This window comes from Hyaena hyaena, unplaced genomic scaffold (assembly GCF_003009895.1).
Source record: "Hyaena hyaena isolate Hyena2069 unplaced genomic scaffold, ASM300989v1 scaffold_120, whole genome shotgun sequence".
NCBI classification, from domain to species: domain Eukaryota; kingdom Metazoa; phylum Chordata; class Mammalia; order Carnivora; family Hyaenidae; genus Hyaena; species Hyaena hyaena.
The window spans coordinates 589,593-601,876 of record NW_024080752.1 but is presented as its reverse complement, the minus strand read 5'-3'; the positions used below and the strand labels follow the sequence as shown (position 1 = coordinate 601,876).

The window sequence follows — 12,284 nt, the reverse complement described above, 5'->3', positions numbered from 1 at the left end:
AATTAGCTGTTAACTGTACATATGTGCATATGTAAATATATATACATATATGTATTGTTTTTTGGAATTATAGTTATAGTTTTCATTTGATTTTTAATGAGGTGATTGGCTTCAGAAGTTTAGAAGTACTACTCACTTTAAAGCCAAGGAAAATAAGGCTTTATGGCAAAGCCCAGCATGGAAATTATCACTCAATGTGAGTGATTAATACATAATCACTTATGTATTTATCACTCAATGTGAGTGATTAATACATAATCACTTAGGTATTAAGGGCAAATAATATATGACAAGGAAAAAGGAAAAAAAACATAATTTAATTGTAGAGAAGGACTAACTGCTTCTGTAAAAAGCCACTTTTCTTAACATTGCTGAGATACAGAGGTCAAATATGCAAAATAGGTTGGAATGAATCATGCTAAATGGAGAGGAATTTACAATCTGCCCCTCGACCTCTCCCTCCCTGTCTATTAGGATATAATGTTTTTCCACAAACTGAATGGTCTTTGCACTGGTCTCTGCAATACACAAAAGTCACTCTGGCTATGTAATCTCAGGACTACTTAATATCTCTGAGCCTTGGCTTCCTTATTTGGAAAATAGTTATAATACTACCTACCAACCTACAGGGTTGTGAGAATTAACATAAGAAAATACAGCTCACAGTGCCTAATGTTGTACCTAACACAGAGCAGTTGAATACATTATTTCCTTAATTTGACATTCAAGGCCCTCTTAATCAGGCTAATTCTTCTCTGCCTTTTTCTCAACTACCCTTGCCTCTGTTTTGCTCTCCTGAAATTCATCCTCCGTGCTTCCACCAATGAATCCTTTCTAAAACACAAATCAGGGGCACCTGGGTGGTTCAGTCGGTTAAGCGTCTGACTTTGGCTCAGGTCATGATCTCATGGTTCATGGGTTCAAGCCCTGCATCGGTCTCTGTGCCGACAGCCAGCTCAGAGCCTGGAGTCTGTCTTTAAATTCTGTGTCTCCTTCTCTCTCTGACCCTCCTCTGCTCTCTCTCTCAAAAATAAATAAAACATAAAAAATTAAAAAAAAAAATAAAACATAAATCAGGCATCCTTCCTCTGTTTAAAAATACTACAATCACTCCCCATCGCATATCACTTGAAGTCCAAGAGTTTTAACATGATCACCAGGTCCTCTAGTTCTCACCCCCCATCTTCTTGCCAGTCCTGTACTCTTACTTCACATTCTAACAACATGGAACTTGTGTAGGTTCCCAAAAGCACATTACTGTGCATGCCTCCCTGCCTTCACATGTGTTCTCTGGATCCCTGAATTACACTTCCCCTTGTCTACTCATTCTTCAGACAATGTCTCTCTGACTCCTTACCTTCACCAGCCCGTCTGACCACTCTCCACTCTGTTCTACTTTTGTTCCTTGTTTTTATTATATCATGTGCCATACTAACCATAAATATATCTATTTCTCTTACCAGACATTGATGTCAAAGAGCACCTTTTGCCAACATGCTATTTAGCAGATACTTTAATATGGAAGCCTGGAACTCAAAACACACCTTTCCAAATCTCTGCTCCAGTCAACTTGTTATATTCACTATCTCCAAAATACATTCCAGTCCTCATAAGGTCTACCCACTTCTCCTTGTCAATTCACAATCTATCTACCTTTCAAGATCCAGTCAAAATCATTCCTCCTCCTTGAAGCCTTCCCTGACAAAGCAGCCAATAATGAAATTTTCCTCTTATGGATCCTAGAGCCATTACTGTCTTTCTTTACAACATAGCAGAGTGGCTGTGAGAGCACAAATCATGAAGATAAATCTTCTGGTTTAAAATCCCAGCTTCATTCCCTAATAGCTGTATAATCTTGAGTAATCTCTCTGAGCCCTGGTTCCTTCATCCATAAAGTGGTAATAATAACTGCCCTACTTCATAGGATCATTGTGAGGATTAAATGAGTTAGAGCAAATAAAACACTAAGAACTATGCTTGGCAGATAGTAAGTGCTCCATACAAGCTAACTGTTGGGAGAGTAATACTCATATGGTAATAGTTCATCATAATCTTTTGACATCCTTAGTATTGTGGTGTTGAACTACTCTTTAGATCCTATATTTTATGTAACTTTTCATGTCTTTGTATCTAGTTTCCCTGGCTAGATAAGTTGTTTAAAGAAAATTAATGTCATAAAGGTTTTTAAGGAAAAAGTGTGACATGTCTTGTCAAATGCAGTGGCGAGATTAAAAAGTTACAACTCGGGTGCCTGAGTGGCTCAGTCATTTAAGCATCCAACTCTTGGTTTTGGCTCCAATCATGATCTCATGGTACATGAGTTTGAGCCCCACGTTGGGCTCCACACTGGTAGTGCAGAGCCTGCTTGGGATTCTCTCTCTCTGACCCTCCCCTACTTGTGCTCACACACGCCCTCTCTCTCAAATAAATAAACTTACAAAAATAACTTAAAAATAAAAATTAAATAAAAACGAGCAACTAAGAGAAGTCCACCAATGCAGTGAATGGAGACAGAAAAATACACAGACATGAATGGTTTTAAGTTTTTCTGGTTGCTAGTGAACAGTTTTATACATAAAAGCTTCTCAGTAAATATTTCTCAAATGATTATGAGCAACAAATAACAAGTATCAGGCTGGCTCCTTAAGCAATGTTTTCTTAGTTACTATGAAATAATTAATGCTAACCTAAAAAAAATAAACAGGCATATCTTTGAAAGGATTAGATGTGAATCTAAATCTAATCATAATAAATTTATAACCAAATAACAGATTTTTACAGTTCTACCATTTTGACTAACCCATTGTGGTAGAAAATTGAGTTTGCTATTTTGCTTTTTTTTCAATTTAATAAGTAAAAATATTAGATTAATTCAAAATTTAACTTCCATCTGAAGTGTGGTACGTCACAGCAAACTCCCACTTCTGAATTCCCTTCACTTTATGCCAATGACAACAAATTAAAGCAAAATTCTTACCTTTCCTTCCTCAAGGTGAAGCAAGAGGACTTTATCTCCTGGTTTATAATCTTTGAGCAGTTCTGCTGACTTCCAAACTTCCTCAGGATCCGGTATCCAAACTCTAGCAAACTAGAAGGCAAGAAGAAAAAAATTAAACTAGCAAAAAAAAAGTATTTTAGCCCCATTTTAGCACCATCATGCCCACATTATATAAAAGGTATGCTCTGTATTGTCATAATAATTTTACAATACATGTAAGTCAATTTACTATGTTGTACACCTTAAACTTATATAGTGTGTGTGCCAATTATATCAATAAAATTGGAGGGAAAAGTATGCTCTGAATTAACAGCTACAATTAAAAAGTTTGAATTTGCTTTGGGGCGCCTGGGTGGCCCAGTCAGTTAAGTCTGACTTCGGCTCAGGTTGTAATCTCACAGTTTGTGGCTTCAGTCCCCGCGCCAGGCTCTGCACTGGAGCCTGTTCAGATTCTATGTGTGTGTCTCTCTCTCTGCCCCTTCCCTATCTGCTCCTGCTCTGTCTCTCTCTCTCTCTCTCAAAAATAAATAAACATTAAAAAAAAATTAAGTTTGAATTCGCTTTACATAGTAAATGCTACCTGAAAATATTTTTAAGTAAAAATGGACATATAAAACCATTTTTTCATTGAATGTGGACTTTCAAAAATCCCAAAACATGACTGTGAAGCTCTGGTATGGTGGCTCTTCCAGTTTCAAAAACACCACTATCTTTTTATGGCAGGATTTACAATTTGAATTTTTGATTACAGTTTTCACCCTGTGTTATGCAAAGGCTTAGTGACTTCTCAAGTATTCCTCAGCAGCCATTAAGGTGTGGAAAAGAGGAGAGTATGCTTGTGGCTTGGAGCCACAGCTGTTTTATAGACTGGGGCATCCAGAATATTCTTTGAAGAAACTTCTGTTGCTAATTTAAAAAAAGTAAGAAAGCACCGTTGTCGAGTATTTTGCCTTTATTATTTTATAAAGATGAGTGAAATGGTAGATTTGGCTAGCAGTAAGTTTGGCTCTCATAGCCTCAATATCATGAAAGAGGTATGGTAATCAATCATCAGGGGTTCTTGGAGCAGAAAACCTTTAGCCTCAGAGAGATATTCTCTGGACTTAAGCCCATTTTGGACTTGAGGTCAGTTTTGAAGAAAAAGAAAACAAATATATTAACATGAATGAATCCTCCAAACACCAAACTGAAGAAATGTTTTATGACTGCTTGAATTCCTGAGGGAAGAATCTTCCTTAAAAACACTATGTACATTAAACACTGATAGTCATTTTCAGGAATATATCACATATAAAAATACCACCACCAGCAGCCTTTCTCTATTTTCTTAAGAGCTCTAAAACTACCTGAACTTAGTTATTGTTATATTATTGTTTACTTATTACTTCTCCTTCGTTAAAATATAAGCTCTGTGTCTGCCTTGTTCAACACTATACCCAGGGCCTGTGTACACAGGTGGTTCATAGCTAGGTACTTAGTATATAACAAAAGAATCTCAGAATAAAGGACATCTTCTTAAATTGAATAAAAGCAGTATGGTAAAAAAAAAAAAAAAAAAGAAAAAACTTACCCATTGCTCTACTTTTCTCTTATTATCACAAACTCATGTAAATTTTTTGTCTGAACAGTTGGCAAAGGAAAAAGTACTGAACTAGGTTATGAGTTCTAATCCCAGGACTATCATACTGGTATTTTAGCCTTTATTTCAGGAATTTGTAAAATGGGAATGGCAGCAGTACTCATTTAGATCATCTCAAGGGCTTTCACACATAGATACCTTGTGAAAAGCATAAGCTAATATGTAAGTACAGGTTGAGACTGTTACCAAATGTGTATTCTATAAGAAATGATTGTTCATGTTCTATGTCAAATGTTACTGAAAGTTGTTTTATAGGTTTCTTCCCAGTTACACATTCCATAAACTGAGTAACAGCTACCCAGTTTACTAAAATTTTATTCATTCAATAAAGATTTCTGCGTACCAACTGCTCTGAGTCTGAAACTCACTTTAGAAAGGCAGCATTTCTATAACTTTCTCTGGAAGGATTTACAGGTTCCAGAAGAGATATGTAATATATGAGATTCAGGATCATGAAATGACATACTACCCTAATAGGTGAAAGCACAAAAATGAAAAAATGGATCCAATTGAGTTTGCAGAAGTATGATCCAACCTGCTCCAAACATGAGGAGATTTTCAACTAAATCTAGAAAGAAGCACCTTCCTTTTGTCAATAGCAAGTTCCAGCTCAGGTTTCCACAAGTGGTTTAGAAACACCGAGTGCATACTTTGCCAAAGGCTAGATTTCCAAGAGCTAGATGTTAACAACACTTGCAGATAGTCGAGGGAGGCTAAAGCCCTTACACTAACCATAGGCAAGATATTTAAACACCAAACAACACCCTGATAACCAAATTCCCCATTATCCTACCTCTATCTCTTGGGAAAGTATTCAAGGATAAATAGGTCAAAACTCAGTCTATTATTACCATTGTCTTTTTATGGTTCTTTTCCATCTTAACCGAGGAGATTGGTGACTCTGCAAAAACAACTATAGCAGAACTAACTGGGTCAGTCTGGGAGGTATATATATATACATGTATATACCATAGCGGCTGAAACTTAGAGAAATTCCAACCTGACAATGCTTCCTATCGCCTGTGTTGCCTTCAACCCTATTTTCTACTTATGCCCAAGGCCCGCAAGGAAAATACATAGAGCAGCTCTAAGACACAGGACTAAACCTGTCCAGCCACATCCAGTGGGGAGACTATGGGAAGACTGCAGTGGGAAGACAGGACCCCAAGACCATATGAGAAACCTACAAATGAAACAAAGTAGCAAGAGTCAGGCAGGAATCACACATGAGGGTGGACACACACACCCAGGATTTCTTGGTGCTCAGGATTTCTTGGTGAAACAGAAGCAGCTAGCAAAAGATAACCCTAGCCAAAGTGAATCAGACTGGACCCAGATGCCAGCAAGACAAGGGAGTGTCCAATGTCATGCTCTGTCATAATTAGCTAGTAGAGGGTGAGGCTTTCCTGTAATGCTCCTCATTCCCTTTTCCTACTCATGCTACTCTAATTTTATCCCTCATTATCTTCTGAGTCCCTCAAAAATCTTATGATATTTCAGACTTTATCTTTGTTATTTACAGATCTACCTCCCACACCAGACCATATACTCCTTAAAGCCATGCTGGAATCCCCTCTAAGGCTGGCCAAGTTCCTGGCCCATGTTTGTAAAGCAGCACATTTATGCTGATTTTATTTAAGACAGAGGTAGAACAAGGTAAGGAAAAGAGATGGGAGAATTGGGATGAGATGCAGCAAAGGCAAACGTCACAGGCCTACCCCAGGATTTTTCCTGAAGCCACTAAGCACAATTGATATGGGTAAGAGTCAGAGACTAAGAGAAGAGAGATCCATGAGTTAGTAGGCAGAGGAAACACTGCTGTAGGAACAGGTATAAGGGAAAGCAAGGATCTGAGGCACTGTGACTAAAGCCAAAAAAAAAAAAAAAAAAAACCCTGTAGGAGATGAAGAAAAGATAAAAAGGCTTAAAATAGATAATGTTAAAATGTAAACACACATCAAAGAAGATTAATGACAATTCAAAGGAACGCCTGATTAGAAAGGAGAGTAAGGACAAAATGGGGATGTGCTAAATTTTATGATAACAGGCAAAAGCTGAGTAAATAATGCTAGCACAGATTTAACTTGTATCATAGCTCACAAGGAAAATAAAAACTATCTGTCCTCCTACAACACAGTTTAATCAGGCCTGCCTGACAATGATGAGGTAACAGTGACAGAGACTAATGGAAGAGCACTGGAAAGATGGGTTCAGGGGACATGCTTGCACTGGTACTAGCCAGAAAGGGGCACAAACAGTGCTGGGTCAGCCTAGCAGAGCACTCCTACCTTCTCGGGATCACACCCGTCCCAGCATACGTAAAGAGGCACCAGTCATCTTTCTTTTCTTCGTATCCTCCCACAATGACAACACTCAAAAGGTTCCTGAATAATGCAGATGACTCATGGGAAATTTTGCTAACTTGCATTTTGTCAGTCAAGGAACTCCGAGGTGCGAGCACCAAGAGCAGTTTTTTTGATGCCTCAGACACTTTGGGAACAAGACCAAAAACACTAACAAAGTAAATGACCAGTCCCCAAATCCCAAAAAATCTGACCCATGTGATTCTCTCTCCTCCCCACACACATTACTCACTTTTCATATGGCGTATGTACACATCTTTCCTAGCTCTTCTATTAAATCATACACAGCTTGGCAAAAGAGAACAATCTCCCCTTTTTCAGCCAGCATGCTCCTATTTATCATTCATATCTGTGTTAAAGTACCACCACCTCGAAGAAGGCTTTCCTCATCATTTGGTGGCATTCTATCCTCAGTGTCCCCATGACCTCAATCTTCCACTAGAATCCTTATCCTACTAAATGATAACTTTGCATGCCTAATCTCCCTTCAGCAAGTATGAGCTCCTTGGGGGTAGGAGTGTCTCTCATTCATCTTTGTCTCTTCAGCACTGAATACAGGGCCTATAATAATTTCTGAATGACCCTTTGTCATGTGAATGTTCTTGCCTTCAGTCATTATACTCTAAGAGGGTAGACTAAAAGAAGTACTAGCAACAGGCTCTCAGACTCTTCTAGAAGGGTCTATAATTTCCAGAAATAGAGAAAGATGCAGGCAACATTAGATAGTTGAGTTACCTAAGAAATCAAGGAAAAAGAACCAGACATGTAGGGAAATTAGTAATAAACTATTCTTTCCTTTACCATCCCCCCCAAACCCCTGTCTCTATCCCTTCATAATTCATATGTTTAAAGTGGAAGCTACTACTCACTTCTAGAACAGACAGCCCCACTCCCAACCCTACCACAAATTCCTCACTCAGAAGGTGAAGAAGTATTGTAATGACCACTTCCACCGGCCATCTGCTGGAGCAGCAAAGTGAAGTCAGAGCATTAGAGCAGGGTAAGGAGTCACACTACAATGGGAGGAAAGAGATGGCTGAGGGCGAACACACCGTGCACTGTGGGTCGGGGTGGAAATGAAGAGCAGTAGTGTTCTGTGCTCCTACTGCAGCTCTAGAACAATGCTGCTGATGAGCGAAATGACAAACACCAACCCTGCTTCGCGGAACTTGACAAAGACTGTGAGGAATGACAGCTAACATTTATTGAGCAGTTTCTCTGTGTCAGTAAAGGCCTAGATATTTTACATACATAATTTCATCCAATCATCACGATAACCCCATTACTAACCCATTTTAATAGATATTGAGACTCACACCTGAAAAGTGGTAGAGCCAGGGTTCAAGTCTTTGTCTATTCTACAAGCCAAACATTCTTTCCACTTTAGCAAGCTTTCCCCTGTTCAAACAGCAGATCTTATCAAGAAGAAACCTCCCTCCCTCAATTCAAAATTGTTCCTCTTGTTATCATAATTGAAACAGCTATTAAACTGGTCCATGTCATCAGGTGAGACTTGAGAATGTTTCATTTAAGATGTCAACCCCACAGTAATCAGCTGGCATCCATTCTGCAGTATTCCAATTGGCTCTGACTAGAGAATGAGGTCTTGCCAAAAATGAGTTGAGGAAATAATAGAAAAAATCACCTGAGGGTGAGAAAGACTAAAATTTTAATAAATCAAGGATTCCAGCTTAACTTACTTCTATAAATAAAAAAAATGATAGGGTTGATTTAAGACTTTTAATTTTTTCCTAACTCTTGAAATTAACATGCATGTACTATGAAATGTGCATGACTTAAAAGTAAATTGAAATTGTCAGCTTCCAGCAGGCATTGAAATTATTTTAATCTCATGAAGAAAACAACTTTTGAAGTTAATGGATATGTTTTGTTACCATCAAGAAGCAAAAGTTAAATAAACTTATTTCTCTAGAAATTTACATGAGATGGCAGAGCTTTGGAATGAATATTTTTAGACACTGCAGTTCTTTAACATTCTGTAAACATTATTTTTGGAACTAAGCCTCACTTTACAAGCACAGTCTTCATATGCACATCAAGAAAAAATACTATTTCTGCTACAATCAGCTAGTGGTATTTGAGGATAAATTACAAAATTTTAAATACGAAGAAATAATCAAAGTTAAAACAATCACCAACAAAGAAAGAAATCATCTTGATCATCTTCATTAGAAGGACTCTGTTTCACTAGGATGAAGAAAACACCTAATTTTCCTGTCTTTTACTTAATTCTTACAATATTCTTTATAATTGTTATTATTAAAGATGCTCTTCATTCAACAGCCTGAGCAAAGTTAAACAATGGGCCAGAAAGTCACTCAGCTAATAAATGACAGAGGATTCAAACCCAGAGTGATCTCCAACTTCAAGATGTTTAGAATGCATAAGGAACCGGAGCGCCTGGGTGGTTCAGTTGGTTAAGCGTCTGACTTCGGCTCCGGTCATGATCTCATGGTTGGTAGGTTTGAGCCCCGCATCAGGCTCTGTGCTGACAGCTAGCTCAGAGTCTGGAGCCTGCTTCAGATTCTGTGTCTCCCTCTCTCTCTGACCCTCCCCTGCTCGCACTCTGTCTCTCTCTCAGAAATAAGTAAAAACCTTAAAAAAAATTTTAGAATGTATAGGGAAGAATAAGATAGACATAATTCAAATAAATCACTTTCTCCTGATTGTGACCAAAGTTGCCCAATTAAGCAAAACTCACACCTTCCTATTATTTTCAACACTTGCTTCCAATTTGCAGAACAGTATAAAAAGGGTCATATTAAATATCTACAGGCCTGTGTATATAGATAATGTCTTCCTCCTCCATAGACTATCATTCTGATAAACGATCTGGTGCTGAAAGAAGTCATGGATAATTTTTAAATCTCAAATATAATGTCTCAACATGGTTAAGTTTGTTTTTTTTTTAATATTTTTTTAAATGTTTTATTTATTTCTTAGGAGAGAGAGAGAGGGACAGCGTGAGCAGGGGAGGGTCAGAGAGAGTGGGAGTCACAGACTGAAACAGGCTCCAGGCTCTGAGCTGGCAGTCAGCACAGAGCCCGACACGGGACTCGAACCCGCGAACTGCGAGATCATGACCTAAGCGAAAGTCGGACGCTTAACCGACTAAGCCACCCAGGCGCCCCTCAACATGGTTAGGTTTTGAAGGAATTGGACAAATACGTTATATGAGACAACATAGATAAGCAGGCACCAGTGAGTAGTTCCCTCCCATTTATAACCTTTGCTTTGCTCCCAGCTTTGAGGACAGGCACTTCTGGCTACAATCATGGTCTGGTGCTAACAATACATTACAAGTCATTCATGATCTGGCCTCTGTAGAAAGGCAGAACTTTAAAAAAACAACAACCCGCTTTAAAAACTCAGTTTAAGTGTTATGACCTCCAGGAAGGCTTCCTTGACCAGCACATTAAGACAGGGGCTCCTGCTTAGACTGTCTATAATATCTGGTTTCTATCTCTATCTATGCATTTGCCACATTCTATTATTATTATCTTTTCACACGCACACCTCTTTAACTATTAGATTGTTACCTCTTTGAGGACAAGGTCTGTGATTTACCCACTGGCATCACCTCCATACCTGGCCCAGTGCTTAGCAGACAGATGCTCAAGAGATGTCTGCTGAGTGAATGAATAAATGAACAGACGAGTCTTTAGGAATCACAGAACATCCACAGATTTGTCCACAGATTTGAAGTGTGAGGAAATGTTATGCAGTGAGCCAGTCAAGGCAGAAGTCACAGCAGAGATTTGAAAATAATTTAATCAGAGGCGTGTTAGTGGTTCAGTTGGTTAAGGGTCCAACATCAGTTCAGTTCATGATTTCACATTTCGTGAGTTCAAGCCACTGACAGCGTTGAGGTTGGAACCTGCTTCATTCTGTGTCTCCCTCCTATGCTGCCCCTCCCCCACTCATGCTCTGTCTCTCCCTCACTCGAAAATGAATAAGAATTAAAATAATAATAAAAATAATAATAAGTATGATTGTAATAATACAAGCATGAATGGAAAAGAGTAACCCAGTCATCCACACTTAAAAACACAAGTGGGCTTGCCTAAATAAAAGAGCATTTCTCAACAGAAGCTTACTTTAAAAATGAAGAATAGAACATGAATAAACATGAAGTGCTTTTCTGTTAGTAAAATGTATTCACGTTTCTCTTATGTGCTACCTATCACTCTGCCTACAGCTTGAGTAGACTTTTTTGATCGACAGAACTCCCATAAAAACTGTTTTTTTAAAAAACCTACAAATTTCTACTTTGTAACATTAATATTTTTAAATGCATATACAACAGGTTAGGCTAAAAATATAAGGCTGCTGGACTCATCTGATATATAGAAAGACACAACTGAATGCACAGTAAGTACCAACAAGGCAGGTGGCCCCAGAGTTACCCTAAAAAGAGAGAACTGCAGAAATGACTGGACCCAAGGAGCTGCTGGCCATGTTTGCACTGTCAGCATGGTGAGACTATTACTAGTTCAACAAGAAGAAATCATTAGACACTGAGGTTATAAAATACTGACTCAATAATTTCCAAATGTCTAGAGAAATCAAGCGGACACTCTTTTCCCTCAACTGTGACAGCCCTACGGTGCAAAATGATATTACAGAATTGATAAAGAAGTTATCAGTCTGGCAACTGACTGGTTGTGGGTTCTCAATAGGACTGAGAGGAACTGACAGGACAAAGCGGATAACAGGAAGATCAAATTGTCACTCGATTTTAGGTATAAATCTCTTTTTATGAGATTTATGAAATGAAGGTCATGAAATGAAGAACATGTGTTTTTGAACAAATGTTACTCCAACTGTATACCCTAAGAGAGTATTTTGAAAGACAAATGCAGCACAAGCAAGCTGAGGTTCTGAAAGAACTTGCGATGGCGCCTGGGTTGAGTTAGTTGGCTGAGCATCCAACTTCAGTTCAGGTCGTGATCTCATGGCTCCGGAGTTGGAGCCCTGCATCAAGCTCTGTGCTTTCAGAAGCAGCAGAGCCTGCCTCCCTCTCTGTCTTCCCCTCCTCTGCTCAGGCTCTGTCTGTCTCTCTCTCTCTCTTAAAAGTAAATAAACAGTAAAAAAAAAATTGTTTTGTTTTGTTTTGTTTTTTTACAAATAGTTTATTGAAAAAAATTGTTTTTTAATGAAAGAACTTGTGCCTCAGACTCTTCCTCAAAGGTCAACCTGGTGTCCTATCAGTGACTTGACCAAACCCTTCTAGAAGATCAAAATGAATCTCCCTGGAAATAAG

General features: G+C 38.5%; 1 protein-coding gene across 6 annotated transcripts in view; it reads right to left on the bottom strand.

Annotated features, from left to right (window-relative positions):
• Positions 1 to 12,284, bottom strand: part of MYO5A (myosin VA) — a 188,842-nt gene that overhangs the window by 123,356 nt on the left and 53,202 nt on the right. For all 6 annotated transcript variants that reach the window (XM_039237099.1, XM_039237101.1, XM_039237102.1 and 3 more), the window contains exon 2: positions 2,978 to 3,088. In XM_039237099.1, coding sequence (XP_039093030.1) covers positions 2,978 to 3,088 — 111 coding nt within the window. The remainder of the gene's footprint in view (positions 1 to 2,977; positions 3,089 to 12,284) is intronic.